The 20,829-nt window shown below is 41.9% G+C and overlaps 1 protein-coding gene across 6 annotated transcripts in view; it reads left to right on the top strand.

Annotated features, from left to right (window-relative positions):
* KIAA1217 overlaps positions 1–20,829 on the top strand; it is a gene marked incomplete at both ends in the record, with an annotated part of 258,303 nt that overhangs the window by 124,556 nt on the left and 112,918 nt on the right. For all 6 annotated transcript variants that reach the window (XM_084254333.1, XM_084254330.1, XM_084254331.1 and 3 more), the window contains one exon: positions 11,649–11,847. In XM_084254333.1, coding sequence (XP_084110459.1) covers positions 11,649–11,847 — 199 coding nt within the window. The remainder of the gene's footprint in view (positions 1–11,648; positions 11,848–20,829) is intronic.

The following is a 20,829-nucleotide window of genomic DNA, read 5'->3' as shown; positions in this document are numbered from 1 at the left end:
CTCACATCCTCTTCAAATAGTACTGCAGCCTGAGCTACAGGGATGAGCTGGATAATGACTTCAGTTAGGAGCCCTTCTAAGGAGCATGTTTAGCACTATGTGTTAGGCTGGTTGTATTTTACTTGAAATTTCAAAGCCTGTAAGCAGATCCCTTTGCTTTCATCACTATAATGACAGCTAGCTTCACATGGACACCTTTTATCCTGAAGCCTTTTAAGTGCATTCCTGGCTCTCTGGATTGCAAAGGCATCTGCTATCTTGCTCAGGCCTCTCCCAATGAGGACAGTGGGAGCCAAAGGCCCAGAAGTTGTTTATAATGCACACCTTGTTTCAGAGAGAGAGAGCGGAGCTAGAGACTGGTTGATTGCTTGCTTGCTTGATTGATTCAAGGCAGCTTGCAGTAAAGATATATCTACCTTAAGGTAGCTACACTAAAAATCAAAAGGCAAAACCTCGAAGGAGACAAATTTACAAATATAGCTAACTGTGATTGACAGTTAAACATGAAATTTAGCTTCACCTGATCAATGAGATCATCTTTACATATTTTTATTTTTTTAAAATATTTATTTATTTATACGAGAACCTGGGTACAGGCCAGATGTGCCAGGGGGTGAGAGGATTCACCAGAGACAGAGCGGAGAATAGAACAGGCAGACTTTTTTTTTTAACGAAATATACTGCTGAGGGGAGCAGCGGGCGAGACAGGAGAGGTCGCCGGCGGGGATCGAATGTGCACTCCAGAGGCTGAGGACAGCTTAACAGTGCTGCGCTCAACCACCTGCGCCACCAGGGGAGGCCCATCTTTACATATTTTTAATATGATTGCTAATAGGACAAAGTAATACTTATAAAACAAACTTATTTTCCATTTTAATTCAAAAAGAAGCATCATTTGCTCTTGCTTTCAGAAAAGAAATAGCCATCCACTTAACAGACAGGGCCAATAAGAAAATAGTATTCATCATCTGGTGTTTTATTTTGTATCAACTCCTTCAAGAGGAAAGCAAGACACTAAATAATTGCAGGGACGTGTGTCTGAAAGGGGTGGGGGACTGAGTTAATGAGATCCAGATTTGGAACTTGCTGATGGTGTAACTTTCAGCTTGATAGAAGGATACGAAATAGAGATGATAGCGAGCAGGCCTTATCTTCTTTAAATAGCCTTTATCTCACTCGGGCCTTGGAAGGAAGTCAGATGGCAACCAATTCAAGGTGTTATTTCAGAAGCAAGTCTATGTCATGTTACAGGTAAGACAGCAGGCAGCCAGGTGGCAGGTTGGTGTTTAATCCTGAAAGTAGAAAAGGCTGCCTTGCCTGCTGACCAGGTGCTGGGCCCACGCCCATCCTGCAGGAGTCTTAGCTCTTCCAGACACAGCCAAACCTCTAAAAGGAAAAAATAAGAATTGTATCTATACTCTACAAAGGGTCTGAAAAGTAGAAAATAGTCAAGAAATCATAAAAGCTTACGTGGAGTCCAATTTTAAGTGCCTTAAAATTAAGTTACTGTTGTGTTGTCAGAACTACAGGTGTGAGAGTGCCTCTGTTATGGGGCAAACCCAGGGGAAACCGGGGTGACTCAGTGTATGAGTCTTCACCTGTGCACTTAAGAATGTAGGACAAGACCCAAAAGCGGATACATAGAGAGAAATAAAAAATATTTAAAGAATTTATTTACATAGAGAGTGAGACCAGGGAGAACAGATAGAGGAAACAAGGGAAAAGAAACTTTATATGGCCAGATGCCGTCTGCCTCACTCCAGATGGGCTCTGCCAAGCAGAAAGACCAAAGAACAAGTGGGAGCACAAATGATGAAGAGGGGGGCTCTCCTTTCTCCACCCCTGCTCAAGGGGTACACTTCAGAGTGTCGCCTACCGGCTCAAATTTTGTTCCTCTAACGTCTTCTTCAAAGGTGAAAAGTCGTCCTAAGAGGCATCATCCTTGTGAGTGGCTTCTGCTTTGCATCCCAAGTCTTGTATTAAAAAAAAAACCCAAGGTGGAACAATTTATTATCAGGCTTTCTAAATAAACTCTTCATTAAAAAAGAAACAAAGATGAAATGTATTATCTGCATGTCCATCATTTATTTGGCAGCTTTTGATCCTTCTTTTTTTAACAGTATTATTTTTGGAAATTAATGTCCAGGCAATTCTGGATTCTTGCAAAATTTTGTTATGAAAATGCATCTCTTTTCCTCTATTTCCCCATGACATTTTGCCTTCACTTCAGGGGCCATCACTAAGGAAAATTCCTTTACCTGCAATCTAATACAGAATACATAAGAGCAGGCAGGGCTGGGTTTTATTGTCTTCAGGCCACCACATGTAAGAATCCTGATTTCTACATGTTTTGTAAGAAAGTCACCCCTTTCCCTGATCCACTCTTTAAAAACATCGTGTTTTTTCAGTAATTTCCTGATTTATTATACAAGAACAATATATTTTCATTTTGGAAAAATAAAGAAGAATGTATGTTACTCTTGCTACTACCATATAAAAAATACCTATGCTAATATTTGAGGGATGACTTTGATTTCTTAAGTCATAAAAAATAATCCCTTAAAACATCTTGATTATGGGCCTCCCCTGGTAGTGCAGGTAGTTGAGCGCAGTGCTGTGAAGCTAGTCTCTATCTGCAGCCTCTGCAGCGCCAGTTTGAGTCCGGCCAGCCGGCAAGGGTCCCACATGGCCCGGCAGACCTCTCCTGTCACACCTGCTGCTCCCCTCAGCAGTGTATTTCGTCAGTCTGCCTGTTCTGTTCCCCGCTCTGTCTCTGGTGAATCTTCTCACCCTCCTGCACATCTGGCCTGTACCCCGGTTCTTATATAAAATAAATAAATAAATCTTTTAAAAAAATCTTGATTATGACTGCACAGGATTCCATAGTATGGCTAAATTTTAACCAACCTTCTAAATGGTCTCTAGATTTAGTTATTCTGTTAAAGATATAATAGGTACAGGTTTACTCCTTGAGAGTCTACGAATTGTCACTTCTGAAATTTTTACAAATCAAATTCATTAAACTGGGCTCCAGAAATTACTGAGAAATTGAGAAATGTATTCTTATCATTTTGAAGGATGATCTCTCCTGGGTAGCCCATCCAGTCTGATAATCTGGCTAAGGCCTCTGAACTTTCTGGAACTCATAGCAACTAGCAACCGACTCATTTCCCATGTTGGGGAATGGTGTGCAACTCCAGGTTCAACTTCCAATTGTCTTTACATTCTAAGCCTAATCTAGGCAGAAGTCTTTAGGGTGGACTCCATACCATAAAGATACTGTTAACCACCCTTCCTCTGGGAAGACCTTGGAACAAAGACTTGGCAGTCTTCCCAGGAAGTTGGAGATAGTATTAGATGTTCCATAAAGTTTTTGTTGTTTTCCAATGACTATGAAGACAACATAAATTAATAACATCTCAAAAAATTAAACTGACACACAAGTAATTTAAAGGAGAGTGTATCCTATGGTGCTTCTTTAAGTAATAAAAAAGCCTTCTTTTCTGCACAGAGGTGTTCTTGTCCCTTGTTCCTTAGCATCTGTAGGAGGGGGCTTTGCATGGTGAGAGTGGGCTGGCAGCATGGTCCTACCTGTGCCCACAGCTTCCTGCAGGACCTGCTTCACCACATGGATGCCTGTGGCAACCTCTGGATGGGCAGGAGATGGGCAGCGACCACTCAGCAACCTGGTCTTTTCATCTTCCTGATCTGATAATGAAATAACGCACACAGTGAAGGAAAATGTGGAAACAAAAGACACAGTTGTATTTTGCTCGACTGCTGAATCATCTGATTTTATTCCAGACCAAACATCTTTCTGTTTTCACAGGTGAAAATCATGAAAAATGTCTGGGCACTCTTTTGGTAGAAAGAGGGAGGGAGGGATTGAAATATTATCCTAGAAGAAATAGGGTATAAACTGAGTTTATCAAGGATAATCCATCAAAATAAATGTCAAAGAAAATGCTTCTCCTTTGTCCAAGCTGGGAAAAGGAATACTGATTTCCAGAGTTAAACTTAAGGTAGGAGAGACTTCTGAGAATCTCAGATCCATGTAGCTGGAAGTTGGCATTGCAATGGTGGAGTGTACATGGCCTTCTTGTTATAAGGCCCAGAAGTCCCTAGTCACTGGTAAGCCTGCCATGTGTCCACAGACTGCCCACTCACATTATGTTCTTGTATTAACAACAGACTCTTTAGCACTGGGTGCAAGTTTTTATTAAAAACACAAACTCTTATTCTCATAGGCTTTAGTATCAGGCCTACCCAAAAGTTCCACAATTGTTATAAAACCAAGGCAGTTCTCTCTTACATTTGTACTGCCAATCTCACAACTACCTGTCACATTCTAGAACTGTGGATATTCTCAGTCTACCCTCCAGACTGGCATCAGCAAATGAACAAGAGGGATTTGGGCTGAGGTAGCCAAAGAGTCATGAGGACATCAGGGCCTGCTGCTTTAGAAGCTCACTTGGGAGTGTGCCCCAGGACTCACCCAAGCCTGGCAGGTGGTGAGCTTGAAGGGAGAGGGTCTCAGTCCATTGCAGCCACCCAGGGTGGGTTGATGTAAGAACAGGAAGCAGGATCAAGGCAGGATGAAGGGCTCTTTGTCTTTCTTACTATCCCCAGTCCCAATCCCAGCATAGGCCTTAGTCTTCAGAAACAAGAAGAGGCAAAAAAGCGAGGAAAAAGTCTACACTATGGATCATGAAAGGACCTTAAACAAATTTAGAAGCATAAACTTTCTCTGGCCTTTTGTTAATTCTCTTGAGGCTAGAAGAGTGTGGCTTTCAGAGAAAGTTGAGAAAACTAAAATCTGGGGATGACCCATTATTTAACTTCTAATATTTTGCTCCTTGACTCTTATGCATGTCCAACAATTTCTTCAACTGAAGTCAGAATTTTGACTAGGTTTGAGTTATAAGCTTCATAAAGACAAAAAATGGGGTTCATATGTCTGAACATTTTGATTAAATTAGCCAAGTCAGTTAATGAGTAGTATTAGGATAGTGAGTCATTCCACATACATTTGCATGTGGGAAGCTTCATTTTATTTCAGAATTCTCTGTGCAAATTGAACATCAATTAGAATGAAGTAAAACTTCGGTAAAGGTGAGCTTTTGTTTCAAAATATATCCTGATCTGAAGTGAATTGCCCACTCTTACTAAACAGGGACCCTACTGTTCTCCACCGTTAACATAGTCTATAAAAACTACATTTGCAGGTTTCATTTTTTGGAGCATTTTCCCAGCATTTCAATTTAGAGTTTAAAGGGTCTGAAAATGTGAATGAAAAAGCATCAACAATGCTTTCACTCTCTTTTCCCTTTGGTTTTAGTTTCCAACTACAACACCACTGCAAAGAATACATTTGATCCCCTGGCATAATGCTCGTGGTGAACATTTCAACAAATATTTGCTCATGATGATAAAATGCAAGTTCAGCTGTCTGGCTGACTTTTAAAAATTAATGTGGTGCATCTACGCTGCATGCATGTGAAGACATAAATTCAGGAAACAAGGTCTGTAGTGCTAACCGACTGCATATTTCTATAGAGCAATTTACTCCAATGCTATGAGATAAGTAGTTTAAAGGAAATCTTAGTAAATTCAAGTTTTCTGGGTATATGACTTTTTTTCCCTTTGTGTGGTATATGTCTTAGAGTTAGGAAATTCTCCTGAAAGGATTAACTATCAACTAGTTCAACGTCTGGTCTGAGAAAACTATGATTTAATGAGATTGTTTATTGCCCAGTTTTTGGTAGAACTAGAGCCAGTATCTCAGATTCCTGGCTAAATGACTTGCCACCGAGTGTAGACTCTGGAATTCTAGACTTGATTCCCCAGCTTCTTGACCTGCTGGAATTTCATGCAAGTTGTTTAAATTCTGTTTTCTCAGTGTAACCAGTATTATGAAGTTGTAATGAGGATTAAGTGACATTATATGTCAAACACCTAACATAGTGTAGCAGATGCTTTCTTGTTTCCATAATCCCTTCACTGGGGAGAGAGTAGTCTTAAGGAGCCTGTCTGCCCGTGTTGCAATAAAGCAGAAGAGAGGGCTGCGTGAAGACAGTTATTCCAGCATCTCTTGGTAATAGAGAGTCCTCTTTGAAGACTAGAAATGTCTATGGGATTCAGGGTCTTGGTTACATAGACTACACCTTCCTGCCTTACCCCAAAGGACTTTCCTCTTGAGTTTGTATGTTTGGTGCCACCTGATGATTTGGGGGAAGCTCTAGAAGGCTGTGATGGAAGCAGAGGAGATTGATTGCTGTCATGGGTCTTTATGAAGCAGGAAGGGGAAGTCAGCCATACAGAACCCTGAGTCCTGTTTGGCAGCTCAGAGTGTTTCCAGCACCTGCTGCTTCATGTATCTTCTCCAGTAAGGTAGCTCTCCACTCAGCAGATTAGGGCCGCCATAGGCACTGAACTCACCAATGTCAGTGATACAAGACCATTTAAGAATAAGAAATGGGTTGGTTACAGGAAAGCCAAAATGAGAGCAATAACTCCCACATAAAGTCTTTCTTTGTTAGACTGAATCTGAAATTGTCTGAGTATCCTGCCTCCCCTCTTTGGGTGTTAAAATATTTTTCCTTTCTCATTGTCAGGATACCATAGGGAGGAGTCACCAGAAAAGGCATTTTTGTAAAATGTAAATTAGTAAAATAAAATCTTAGCCACCCTATATTATCCCCTTTTCTATAATTTTTAAAAGATTTTAATTTGTGAAATACAAAGTAGTGGAAGCTATTGCTGAGTAGTTTAGTTTTCTTGATGATTATTACTAATGTTGTAAGTGGGTGAGCAGCACGGCGGCCTGGGCAGGGCAACGGTTGAGTTGGTATTTGTCAGTTTTGGCTTTCAAGCACAGTTATCTCTAACGAGTTAAAGAACAAAAATGAAATTAATTGGAAGGAATTCATCAGAAGCACCTCACAGTGTACTAAAGTCAGGAACTGGGAAGTCCAGAGTCCAGATTGCTCTTCTTTTGATCTTTCAGGCTCTTCCCTTGGGGAGGGTCTCTCATCTCTACCTTCTTTTTTTTAAACAAACAAAAAAAAAAGGATTTATTTTTATTTACTTATACATACAAGAACTGGGGCTTAGGCCAGAGGTATGGGGTATGAGGGGAGTGAGAGGATTCACCAGAGACAGAATGGGGAGCAGAACAGGCAGATCTACTGAAACACACTGCTGAGGGGTGCAGCAAGTGAGACAGGAGAGGTCTGCTGTGCCATGAGGGTCACCTCCTTGGTCGGGGATCGAACTCATGCTGCAGTGGCTGACGATAGCTTGATAGCACTGAGACTTAACCCCTTGCACCACTAGGAAGACCCTCATCTCCACCTTCTTGTACAGATCTGCTTCATCCTTTCTCTGTTGCATCTTCCTGTGCATTTCAGTCCTAGATTCATATGACCTCACATTTCAAGCTCTCAGATACTAAGAGCCCCTCTCTCAGGTCTGCATTTCCAGGGAGAGAATCTGACTGGACTAGCCAAGACCAGTGGCCACTGTTTGATCAGTTCAGCTGAGACTGGGCTGGGAGTGGGTGACCACACATTACTGCTCAAATGTTCAAGAGTGAAAGGGGGTTACTGCTAATAATTGCACTCAGACAACAGGGGTGTGGCAGGAGAGACCCAAGGAAACTGCAATGTCTGTTTGCCCTGGAAGTGAGCCCTGGGGCTTCAGGGGCTTATCCATGTGGGCAAGGAAGACGCCCTTAGAGAAAGGATATGTTGTTTGGAAATGTGTCTAAGTGTTAAGTCAGATAATAAAAGGGCATTTTTTCATATATTCTGTCTATTGAAAAGACAGCAGGATATAAAATCCTGCCATGAAGTTGCCTATAGCGACAAATTGCTGCTCAGCTGCTCGGATAATGTATCTGTTAGTCAGTTGAGAGAGCAGAGAAAGACATCAGGTTCCCATGCCTTAGGATGTGTGTAGGGAAAAACTCCCTTGGAGGCTGACACTTGTCCTACTTTCTCTTCTTATATTCCCCTGAGTGCCTTGGAGAGCTGAGAACAGGGCTGGGTGACTTGGCTCAGGGTGTCCTGAGTGAAAGGGGGTTACTACTGCTAATTACACTCAGACAACAGGTGCAAAGCAGGATTTACCCAGGGAAATTACACTGTATGTTCAACCTGGATAGGGGGTGAACTTACCCATACTCTTCCTTTTCTCCCCGACCTACCCCTTAATATTAGCAATTATTCCCCAAACCCCTTCTGCACTCACAGTGGCACACCTTGTAACTCATCTTGTCCAACTGTTACACGTATATTATCTTTCACCCCAGAATACACTTCGGATGTGTGTAAGCACAGAACCATATAAGCACAGAACCCCCAGAGCCTCTCACTGTATGAGTAAAGAGCCCCTCTTCCAAATAGCTTTTGACTTTCTTTTTCCTGTATGAAATCACAGGGTATCTGACACTCGTATCAGCAATTCCCATTGTCTTTCCTCTGCACTAAATGATGTCTCAGCAGCGAGCTGGCATCTGAGGGGAGGGTACAGTGTTAGGAGATTGCTAATATGCAGTGGTAGTTTGCAATGAGAGTGAATGTCATAAAAAAAGAGAGAGAGAAGAGTTTATTTTTGGAACTGAGTAGCTGTGTACAGGAAGTTTAAAAAAAAAGAGATTTAGCCCTTACGTCTTTATTTTTATGTACTACCACCACAATGATCCTGAACAAGAACCAGAGATTTGATTTTGATTTTCTTCAAGGATTATTGCCTTTTGCAATGGGAAACTTGTGCAACTCATCAAATGCATCGTGCCTGCTGTAGGCTGCAAAGATGACCCAATAGCCAAAGTTGTAAATGCAGCCATGTTGCTTAAAGTAATATTATTTCTTGACTATTTTGCTAAATTGAGTGTCGCGTCTTTTCCTTTTTTTAAGTCAGGGATGAGGATATCTTGATAGTTTGCTGAGCATAGGAATTAGGGAATGACTTCATGGAAGACCATGTGACTCTAAATCTTAGTGAGCTGGACAGCGATTGAGAAGTGAGTTCTAGACAAATCATATGCTTAAAGAATGTCAAAATCAACAAAAAACTATGAACCAGAGACACTTTTTGGGGGGTGGGGGGCGGGAGGGGAGGGATTGGGGTCAGAATGTGGGGGTTGCAATTGTATGGGGAATATAAAAATAAAATTTATTATTTAAAAAAAAAGAAAAAAAAAGAATGTCAAAGCTAGATTCCAATCTTCATAACAGAAGCAGACTTATGGAAAACATATGTGAGAAGATGCAACTTTGGAGGCTTGCACAGAAAAAATAACTCAAAGAGACAATGTCTTGGTTAACAAAACAGTTAGTGGATGTCCTTTCTAGCTATGATAACGCCATATATCCCGAACTGAGCGCTTTTTTGTGGGCACCCAGCTGGCCACCTCCTGTAGCCAAAGTTGAAGCACGACCAGCTACATCATTTTTAGTATACTTTGCACTCTAAAAATCTTAAGACTGCCACAGCAGATCATGAAACCAATGTGAAACCCTTTTAAGTGTCCAGCCCTTTTTTTCTCCATAGGTTGTATACTCACTCAGGGCCGCCTAGTTCTCATGGAAGCTTGGCACATAGCTTCAAAATGTATTGTCATCCTTAGGAAGAATAAAGGAATTTAAAGAAAACAAACACACGAACTGGCTACCATGCACTGCCTCTATCCCCCCACCACCCATCAGCACTTCTGGCACTTTAATAAGCTAAAACTAACCTGCCTGGTTAATTCAGATCAGTTTGCCCAGAAGGTGCCCGGAATGTAATACAAGTCATGTAAGACAAGTCAGCACTGAGTAGCGGGAGAGGGAAAAGCAGAGATAATTCATTCACTCAGCCTAATAGCCCGACTGCTAACTCCCGTTCTCTGACCTTCCACATGTAAAATCTCCAACCTCCCCAAGAGCCAAAGTGATCTTAAAAAAGAAAAAGGAAAAAAAAAAAAAGGATGCATCTGATTTTGTGCCCTTCCCACCTCTCCTGCTTAAAATACCTCAAGGGCAGTTGAGTTCACAAGGTTTTCCAACCCGCCACCCAGTCTGGGTTATACACACTCATTGCACTTTTAACTTGTCTCCAGTGTCTCTCCCCTGACTAGACAGTGGGGGCAGGATCCTGTCTATTCTGTGCATCGTTGTGTCCCCAACACCTAGCAGCACAGTTCCTGGAAAACAGTAGGTGCTCAATAGGGGTCTATTGAAAGGATGAATGAATGTACCATGCAATTCATGTTTACACAAAATTATAAATGCCTACTGTCCTTCACTAGTCTTACCAATTAGTTTTGAAACTCTGCCATCAGGCAGCATGTCTGTCTGTCTGCATCTCCCCCAGTGCTCACCTGATAGTCCATGTTCAAAGAAAGTTAGTGACTAACAGAGCATTACGTTCAAAGAATACAATCGGTTGAATTAGTTCTAACTAATAGCCCCCTGCCACTACCTGTAGAAGCTAAGAGAGAAATTCAATTAGGTGTTGTGTGTATGAGTTATAGATACTTTCTACTAGGCATGGTAAGTAATAACCAAAGGTACACATTATGTTACTCATGGAATTTCTTATTTTATTTTATGTATTTCTTACATCATTTTTCATTATTGCCCAATGTATGCATTTTCATCTTGGTTATAGTCCCCATACAATTCCCACTCCCCCTTATTTTGACCCTATCCCTCCTCCACTGCCCCCACCCCCATAGTGTGTCTTTGGTTTGTAGTTGCTTGTTGATTTTGATTTTTTCTTTCTTATATTCTTTTTCCAGGTCTCTTATTTAGGTTTTCTAGATTCCTGCTATCAGTGAGACCATCCAGTATTTTTCTTTTTCTTTCTGGCTTATTTTGCTGAGACTTATGGTATTTCTTACCCAAAAAAAAGCAACTGTATCCCCTGCAGTCTTTGTTTACCAATTTTGGAAACACCTTGTTATAAAACTTTGAAGTATTGTTGTGTTCGATTTATGCTGATGTGAGTGCACCATCCATGTGAGATATATACAAGTATGAATAGTCTTATTTGTTGTGGTAACAATTGTTAGAATTAAGCCAAAGGAATTGATTTGCTATCATTCTTTTCTCTCATGTGACTATTTGTACAGCGGGATGTATAGTGAGAAAAATCTTATGGAAAACTCAAGAAAAATATTTTTTGTTTTTTTTTTTTCCTAAGATTTGTTTATTTATGCATACAAGAACTGGTGTACAGGCCAGAGGTGTGGAGGGTGAGGGACTTCCACAGACAGCGTGGGGAACAGAACAGACAAATCTACTGAAATACACTGCTGAGGGGAGCAGCAGGCTAGTCAGGGGAGGTCTGCTGCACCATGTGGGTTGCTCCCTGGCTGGGGATCAAACTCATGCTGCAGTGGTGGTGGTGCGCTTCATAGGCTGCATCTTAACCCCTTGCGCCACCAGGGAGGCCCCAGGAAAAATATTTTATCTTCAGTGACTTTCACATTGATACTTTGACCCACAGAATTGAGTTCCCTATGTCCAGTTTTCCGATGACAATTTCCCTATTGCTAATGCTGTTTTTTTCAGATTTGCAGACCTTGGTAGCATTTAACATATTTTCAGCTTAATTAACAATAGTCTATTTTCCCACTTTCTTTCAAATGCCTTTTGCAGACAAGAAGCCCCAAACTGTCTCACAGTCCTCAACCTCCCAGTCTGGGCGACCCGGTGGAACATTTATCAGAGACATCTGGTGATTCTTTGGAAGCCATGTCTGAGGGAGAAGCCCCAACTCCTTTTTCCAGAGGCAGCCGGACTCGAGCGAGCCTTCCGGTGGTGAGGTCAACCAACCAGACGAAAGAAAGATCTCTGGGTAAGATTCAGAAAGCAGTTTCTGAGGCCCCTTTTACTATTACATATGTTTATTTTTATACTTCTGAACACATACCCCTGCATCCGAATGTTGATTTGACCTTGATTTGTAAAAATGCAAGTACTCAGAAATCAGTCATCTACACCAAGTTTTGGGATTTACCAGACGAGAATACAGCAAGTTGCAGCTGTCTTTCCTGCTGGGCACATTTAAAACTGGCATTGGTTAGCCACTCCAGCAAGGGTTTGTAGGACTTGTTCATGGTCCTTATGTAGAGAGTAGCAAGGGACTTATTGCCAGATGAGCTCCCTCATTTTTCAGGGAACTTCCTCCCAAGTCTCACAAGCTGGGTAGGTGGGATCTGAGCAGCTACAGGAAGAGGTGCAGTTGCAGCCAACACTGCCATGATTGGTAACAAAAGCCATAAACATGGGACTGTAATTGCCTCCTAAGGATGGAGGGCCTTGGACTACGTTTGGCATCACTTTTCCTTTCGATAAGCTTTTAAGAAAAGCAGAGAATTCTATCTTTCTGCCTTTCCCACTTAATTGCCTTTTCATATTATATAGTCACTTTCTTTCTTACTTTGTTTTTTAAATGTTTTCTCATCCTTTAACAAAATCTGGGGATTTAGAACTCTTTGTCAATTGTACTGGTGTTTCATATAATTAGCTTGGTTAATTAATCAAAGTTCAGACTCAATACCTGTTTTTGCAGACAGATGGGATGAGGGGATAGAAACAGTGTCAACCCAAAGAAGGCTTCAGGGTCTTGTCCCTGCAGGAGGTAGCTGAATTCTACCGTGTAAATCTAGTAAATATGTTGTGTGAAGAAGAGATGATGTGGAGAGGTAGCCTGATTATTTTCCTGAATTGCAGATGACAGCTAGAACACATTGATTCAGACATTGTCCTAAAAAAAAAAAAAAAAACCTCTATTTGCATTATTGATATTGAATTTTAACATTCAATTTCATATATATCATCTTAGTTTAATAATCCAAGTTTCCCATTTTACAAATGAAAGAAGAAAACCACAGAAAATTTCCCTTATATGAGGTCAAATAATTACATGGTGGAAGGGAGAAGTCCAGACTTCCAGATCGTATTATTCCATTCACAAGTGAAGGCAGGGGAACAGGCAGGGGTGGGGTCTACCCAAGGACCATTTGGCCAGTGTAGTGTCAGGGTGAACCAGCTTCCACCAGGCTGTGCTTTCCATCTGGATTACAAGAGCCTTGTGTTTTCTAAACCTACTCGTGCTTGAGGCCAAAGAGCAGAGATCAGCCAAGTAATGGAATTTCTCCTTTGTGCTTTGCAGGAAATGAGTGTTGCTCAGGTCTTTGTAAAAATAGCCTTTGCTTTGCAAAATAAAATGAAGATAAAAATAAATGCCTATGCAGCTTCTCCCATACCTTTGAGCCTGTTGACAAATGAATCCCATCTTGCCAGCAGGAATTCCTCCTTCTTGCCGGCCCTCCACTCTGGCAGCCAAGTGCAGTCAACAGTGCAGGTAAATGCTGGCAGCATTCGGGAGCCATGCCCAGAGGTTAGAGGCTGAGCAGCTGCTGGTATCCTCACCCCAAGAATCACTGAGGGTGACTGGTGTTTTCTCATAGTGTGACCACACTTCTGCAGAATTCTAAGCAATCACAGAGTCACAGCAGATTAAAATAGGCATCCAAGGTGCATTTTATTCTCTCAGCTCCAAGCGGCCCATGATTTTCACAACCCCTGGATAGAAAGAAAAGACCACAGGAGGAGAGGTGAGGAGAGAAATGAGAAATTTGCCCAAACTGGAGAGCTATGGTTCCTGAAAATGAGGCTGGCACTGGGCCTACGGGCTTGGCGCTGTCCTTGACTGCCTCTTTGTGGCTGATTTGGGAATGTCCACCCGGCTGCACCTGGTCTCCTGGCATAATTAAGTTGAGCCTAGATGAGAAACAAACAGGAAAGTGTGAGTCAGGGAGTCTAAACACAATCTCCCTGCCAGGAGCCTTGCTCAGCCTTGTGTTCGGGAAAATCCCCATGTGCCTGGTTTTATTTAACACGCAGACACTTGCTCCTGGGAAGAGCAGGCTCCCCAGAGCACCCGGCCCCCAGAGGGAAGGAGGGATATATTCCGTGGCAGAAAGGCGCAGCTGTGGCTGAAGCCCCAGAGGCCAGAGGCTGCAGACTGGAGACTTCGAGCTGTGACTTTCTGCAACCCAACAGTCAGCGCTGTTTGGAAGGCCCTGGTGTTGTTTGGGATTTGTACATTGTTGTTGTCATTTTATACCTTAATCCACAGAATTTAAGATCCCCACTGCAGTTCCTGTTGAGCCTGTCTTTATTGAAACTTTTCAGTTTGCTAATTGTGGGTTTGGGGGTTCTTTTTTTTAAACGATGACATTAAATTGTTAGTTATCTTGGTTACTGAGTTTTAGGGGAACTCTTAAATTTTGGCCAAGGGGGGCGCCTCACACTCTTCACCCCAGGAGCTGACCTGAGGGTCACCCCAGAAATGACACCCACCATGGCGTGACCTCACGAAGCCCGAGGGGCACGGACCCCAGAGCCTGTCGCTCTTGTGCCCAAGCGCAGTGTGTTGCTCTGCGAGCTCGCCCCCTTGGGCAGCAATGCTGGGAGACCTTTGCTCCCTGACTGTGGGGGGCTGGGACTGGACAGCCTCTCCAAACTGCTTCATTCCTTGATGGGGATGAAACATCGCCACCCATCAGGCCGCCTGTGCCTGGAGATAAACCTGCCTATTTAATAATTTTCCACCTGAATAATTCATCCTTTCTATTAATTTAGTATATTTCTAGGATGGGAGGAAGGTGGGGAAGCTGGGCATGGTGCATATCCAAGAGGCTTTTAGAAAACATCTAGGAGCGAGAAAGACAGGGATGAAGTTAGACATCGCTGGTGTCGCTAATATTCTCCTGCAGGTGCTGCCTGCTAGCAAGATGCAAGCTTTTCATTGTGAGAGGCATCTGTGGCCACACGCAAAACACACACTTACTCTAGTGCTGAAGGCCAACCAGCCATTCTCAGAGAACGGCTTAGATAAAGAAAGAAATTTGCTCTGATTTTGATTTATATCAGGTTCCAATGATCTACATACACCCCTAAGTTTTTAGAGTGGTGGGTTCCCTCCTGGCCCCCACCCATCTGGAGCCCAAATGAAATTCTTCTCAGTGGCATTTATGCCATTTTCCATCCCTGTCTCTTTAGTGAAAACAGAGATTAGGGCAAAAGAAAGTCTAAAAAAATAAAGTGAAAGCCATTTTGCAATAGAGTTTGGTTTTAGAAATAATTTCCATAAAAAATCGACCCGCTGATATTAGGTCTGGATCTCCTTGATGGCACCGTTCCCTTTTAATCATGGCCGTCCTGTAAATGCCTGTCTGGAATGTGACCATCAGCCAGGGCTGGGGTCTGGCTGTTCCACAGTAGGCCTTCGGGAAAAGGGGAGCCGCAAGATGTTCCCGGCCTTATGTGTGCCCTCAGGAATTTGAAAATAAAACTCATGTGGAAACAAGAACGGCAGTGCAATTTTCTTCTCGCTGCAGCCAGCTGCCTTTGTTGACCATATTCTGAGTGGTTAGCTTTAGAAAAGAGACTTCCCTTCCCAGCCCAGGATGCTGGTGTTGCCATTTCTCTATTTGCTGCCTCAAACACTCAGAAAACAGTTAAGAATGATTTTAAGCAGCACGGGAGTATTGTAGACTTTTTGACAGAACTTTCCTAAGTTAAGTGTATTGTTCAGTATCCTTGTATCCTTGTAGCTTTTTTTTTTTTTAAGGATTTATTTATTTATGCATACAAGAACTGGGGTAAAAGCCAGAGGTGCAGGGGTAAGAGGATTCACCAGAGACAGAGTGGGGAGCAGAACAGGCAGACTGACTGAAATACACTGCTGAGGGGAGCAGCGGGTGAGACAGGAGAGGTCTCCTGCGCCATGTGGGTATCTCCCTGGTGGGGGATCGAACTTATGTTGCAGTGACTGTGGATAGCCTCACAGGTTGCGTCTTAACCCCTTGCACCACCAGGGAGGCCCTGTAGCTATTTTTTTTTTTTAATTCCGAGGCAAAAACAGTGATGACAATAGTTCTTTAAGAGGAATTTAAGGAAAAGGCTTCTGGTTGCCCATCTACCTACCATGCACAAGAGTGGGTGGCAGGTTAGAGCAAAGGATTGAAGAAGCCTCCATCCACAAAGCAGAAAGCCAATAAGGTTTATGGGCAAAGACTAAGACTTAAATCAGGTTTTTTGAACATGAAGAGTTACCCCTTAAATAGTTAAAAAAGAAACATTTCAGAAAAATGAAAAGTATTGCTCTGTAGAGTAAGTGAAATATTTTATGAAATTGTTTTCCTAAGTACTAGTTATGAATGAAATGTAATATAGAAATTCAAATTTATGGGAGGGAGTTTGGTAGCAGGTCAATAGGTTTGGTGCATTTTCCTGACTGTTTTTAGGTGTTGTAAAAGAAGTCAGGGTATTTTCTCCAGCACAGGAAAGAAGTGGACAGAGGTAGACGCTTTTGACAACTGACTGACATCATCCATTCCAAAACCTCAGTAATGTACGTTTCTTGACTTTGGAAACTGGAAAGCAGAATTATCCTGAGTATCTACTATTCTAGGTTCCAGAAGGTGGAAATCAAGGCAATCGTTAACGCATTGGGGTTTTCTTCAGTATCATTTGTCAAGGTCTCAGGGCAAAATTATCAGCTTAGCATTGAGAGTTGGAATAGAAGCCTCCATTTTTCTAACTGAGGGTACAGGTATAGCCTGGTTCTCCATGGTACTGGACACTTCCTGATTAAGGCAGCGTGGCTTTGGAGTCACAGCTGTTCTGTATGGCAAGAAACTTCCACTTTGTCAGATGTGTTTTGCAGTGTCCCTGTTCAATAGTGAAAATGCAACCCAATAATTCTGCAACCATTTAACTAACACAGTTTCACTTAAACTATCTGGAGTCCACACACTTCTCTGCAACTGAACACTGACATATAAGGTCTGATTTACTGTATTTGTAGAACTTGTAGTACCACAAGTTCTTCATGTTTCAGAAAATATAGCAAGTACAGCTAAGTATTTGATAGTAATCTAGAGAATAAACTGGAAGTGTGGTTTTCAAACTATGTTCCACAGAACTCTAGAGTTTTTGAGTTTTCTGTGCTGTAAACATTGTTTCATTGAAGATTGCATTTGAAAAATGAAATGTGCTTAATTGCTAACACACACACACAAACACACATACACAATAAAAACATTGAATAGACCAGGGTATTGGGAAGGACAAAAAAAGAAGGCATAGGGAAATTTCATTTGGCTATAATGGGTGAAGAAAAAAGATTGCCTCTTTCTTTTCTTGACATAGTGAATGTACTGAAGGGTCGTTTTGCAAATTAAATAAATTTTTAAATTAAGAAAATAAAAATGAGGGGAGCCTCCCTGGTGGCACAAGAGGTTAAGCACCGCACTATGAAGCAATCTGCAGCCTCTGCAGCACAAGTTCGATCCCCGGCCGACCAGAGAGAAACCCACATGGTGAAGCAGACCTCTCCTGTCTCGCCCGCTGCTCCCCTCAGCAGTGTATTTCAGTCAGTCTGGCCTGTACCCCAGCTTTCGTATGCATAAATAAATAAATCTTTCAAAAAAAAAAAAGAAAAGAAAAATGGGGCCTCCTTGATGGCTATTAGCACCATGAAGCTAACAGCAGCCACTGCAACACAAGTTCGATCCCCGGCCAGGGAGCTGACCCACATGGCACAGCAGACCTCTCTTGTCTTGCCCGCTGTTCCCCTCAGCAGTGCATTTCAGTAGATCTGCCTGTTCTGCTCCCCACTCTGTCCCTGGTGAATCCTCTCACCCCTTCACCCCCACACCTGTGGCTACACCCCCGCTCTTATATGTATAAATAAACCTTTAAAAAATTAAAATGGATTTGGGTCTGGGAATTAGCCACTAAGAGAAACAGTTCGAGAAATTCTTTGGTATAGTAAACCATGTTTTTGTGATATAAGTAAAGCCCTCTACTTTTCCTTCATATGCTTGAATTTTCATATATAAGATTTTCTGGAAAAAGGGAGTACTTGTCTATCTTTATCCACTTGGCTCTCAATTCACCCATAAGAAAGAACTTTATTGTAAAAGATCATGTAGACATGTGATTTGTTTGTGCTTACTCTAAAAAATAGTCAGATGACTTTTGAAATTTCTTGCTTTTAAAGCACATTGGCTGGGGCCTCCCCTGGTGGTGCAGCGGGTTGAGCGTTGCACTGTGAAGCTGTCCACAGCCTCTGCAATGCGGGTTCAATGCCCTGCCAGCCAGGGAGAAACCCACATGGCACAGCAGACCTCTCCTGCCTCGCCCGCTGCTCCCCTCAGCAGTGCGTTTGGTCCATCTGCCTGTTGTGCTCTCCTCTCTGTCACTGGTGAATTCTCTCACCCTCCCATGACTCTCACCTGTACCCCAGCTCTTGTATAAATAAATAAATCTTTAAAAAAAAAAATAAAGTGCATTGGCTGAAACTCTAGATTTCTCAGACATTGACAAGGATTAGCAAATACAGCACCTGAGAAATTCTATGCCCTTTGCCAGCATTTCAGAGATTACTCAGCAGACTGTGATGCAGGTGGGAAAAGCATCAATATGGTGGATCGAAGATGATCAAGTCTAAGGATCTGAAGCCTCCCAGAGCCACCATTACTTTATAGGGTCTGTGGTTGGTTAGGTTGGTAGCAATCTTGGAAAAGAATTGGAGTCTCCTATTTCTGTTTCTTCCATCACAACCGGGTGTTGCTCAATCTGAATTACAGGTCACCTTTAGTGGAAAGCTAACATAAGATGTTTCAATACTGCAGGCAGAGCTAAGGGGTTAAAAAACTAGAAAGGTGTTTTAAATTTCCAAAGTCACTTCAGAAAATTAATCTGCCAGTAAAGCAGTGTGAAATATTTCCCTCTTCTCAAGCATGACATCTAGACCCCGGCGACCACTTTTGCTTTTTTTTTTCTTCTTATATAAAAAAATACTCTCATTTAATAAAATACTGTTCATCAAGTTTCATAAGCCACAGAAAAAAGCAAGGCAAATTTGATGTACTTGTTATACATACCTCTTTATGTCCGAAATGATTTTATTTAACTCATTCAAAAACAATAAAAATGTATCAGAACCATTAAAACAAGAATTAATATGAGTGGCAGTGGGGTACAATATGTGTGCCAGAAAAAACAAGATAAGGATAATTGCTGTGATTGTAGCCAAGACCAAAAAAAAAAAAAATAAAAGAAGATAAAAGGAAAAATGTAATGTGTCAAATGGATTTCATTATTTAAGAAGAGGTTTATGTAGCAGCACGTTAAGGAAAAAAAAGTTTTAAAGCATTTATATGTCAAGAACTGCTATATCTAATGTTGTTGACATTATATTATATAACAGACAGTAATACTTAATAGCCCTTTGATAAAAAGATTTTTCACACAGTTACATCTTTACATACAACTTCAAAATCCAGAGACACAGTAGTAAAACCAGGCTGTTTGAAGGCAAATCTTTTGGACTCTGTAGTTTCCTGGTGATTGGAGATAGGGCCTTGAAAGAGGTAGCTAAGTTAAAATGAGATCATTGGGATGGGCCGTAATTCAATAAGGCTGCTGTCCTTACAAGAAGACTAGGACTCAGGCAGAGACAGGAGGAAGATATAAGGTAGAAAGTGGCCGTCAAAGAGCCAAGGAGAAGCCGCAGGAGGGCCAACCTCAGAAGTCCAGCCTCCAGAACTGGGAGAAAATGAATTTCTGTTGCTTGAACCACCCACTGTATGTGCTATGTTGTGGCAACCCTAGCAAACACACAGGTTCCAGACACCTTGTCCCTTATCATTCCTTTTCCCAAGAAGGTACAGGCAGGACTGTGGCTGTCGTCACTAACTTGAATGTTTCTTAATTGAAGTAGTAGAATTCAGTTTATCAGGTGTTCTTCAGTTTTGTTTGACTTTATTCTGGCCTCCTCAGGCTTTGCACCGGACACTGACTTGGTCTTTTAGCATCATCACAAGGTGACATTTTAAAACCCTGGGTATACAAATTCAACTTTCTCTACTTTTCTTTTTGATGTCTCTAAGCCTCATCCTCAAATTTAGCAAGTAAGTTTGACATCTAACTGATTTCACTGTATCCCATCAAGAAAAGCTCCTTTTTTCATCATGCTGAGTTTGAGTTCTCAAAAGTTTGGTAATGTCATTAAAAATGATATTTCCACCAACTTTTCACTTACAGAATTTTTCTAAGGTGTTAATTGGCTTTCAGACATCTCTGGCTAAATGTCTCCCAGTAATATAAAACTAAACAAGATAAAAATAAAGCCTTCAATTCCCCCCCCACCCCAAGTTTTGCCCACTTGTCAATTTTTTTCTCCATTCATGTATTTATTAAGAATATTCAGTTTCTGGCACTGTTAAAGGTGCCATGGTGAGTTATTTAAAAAATATATGAAATCTGGTTCTTGTGTTTAAGGAATTTTCAGTATAACTAAAGACACATGGTAACCATGTAAGGACTTTAAAATATACATAAATCAAAGGCTGTGCAGATGAAGCTGTGCATGTGCCCAGCCATGCTGGCCTCCTGGGTGTTCCAGCAGTCTCCCCACTGCAGAACTATGCCAGTGTTGGTCTTTCTGCCTGCAGTCAACCTCCATTCCTCTGCCCCCCAACCCCCCAACCCTCATCTGCATGGCCTCTACTCACTTCATTCTCACCTCTGCTCAAATGGGTTTCATCAGAGATCCCTCTCCGTGTAAAATAGCACTCACCCTGCCTGTCTCTATCAATGTACCCTGCTATTTTCCTTCTCATGACATTTATTGTTTAGCACCGTGACTCCCAAACTTCAGCAGACAACTTGTTAAAGCATAAACTGCCGACTTTACTTTCCGAATTTCTGATTCAATAGATCTGCGGTGGAACCCAAGAATTCCCATGACTACCCT

The sequence above is a fragment of the Talpa europaea genome (assembly GCF_964194135.1).
Source record: "Talpa europaea genome assembly, chromosome: 14".
Classification (NCBI taxonomy): Eukaryota; Metazoa; Chordata; class Mammalia; order Eulipotyphla; family Talpidae; genus Talpa; species Talpa europaea.
This window is presented reverse-complemented; position numbering and strand designations above follow the sequence as displayed.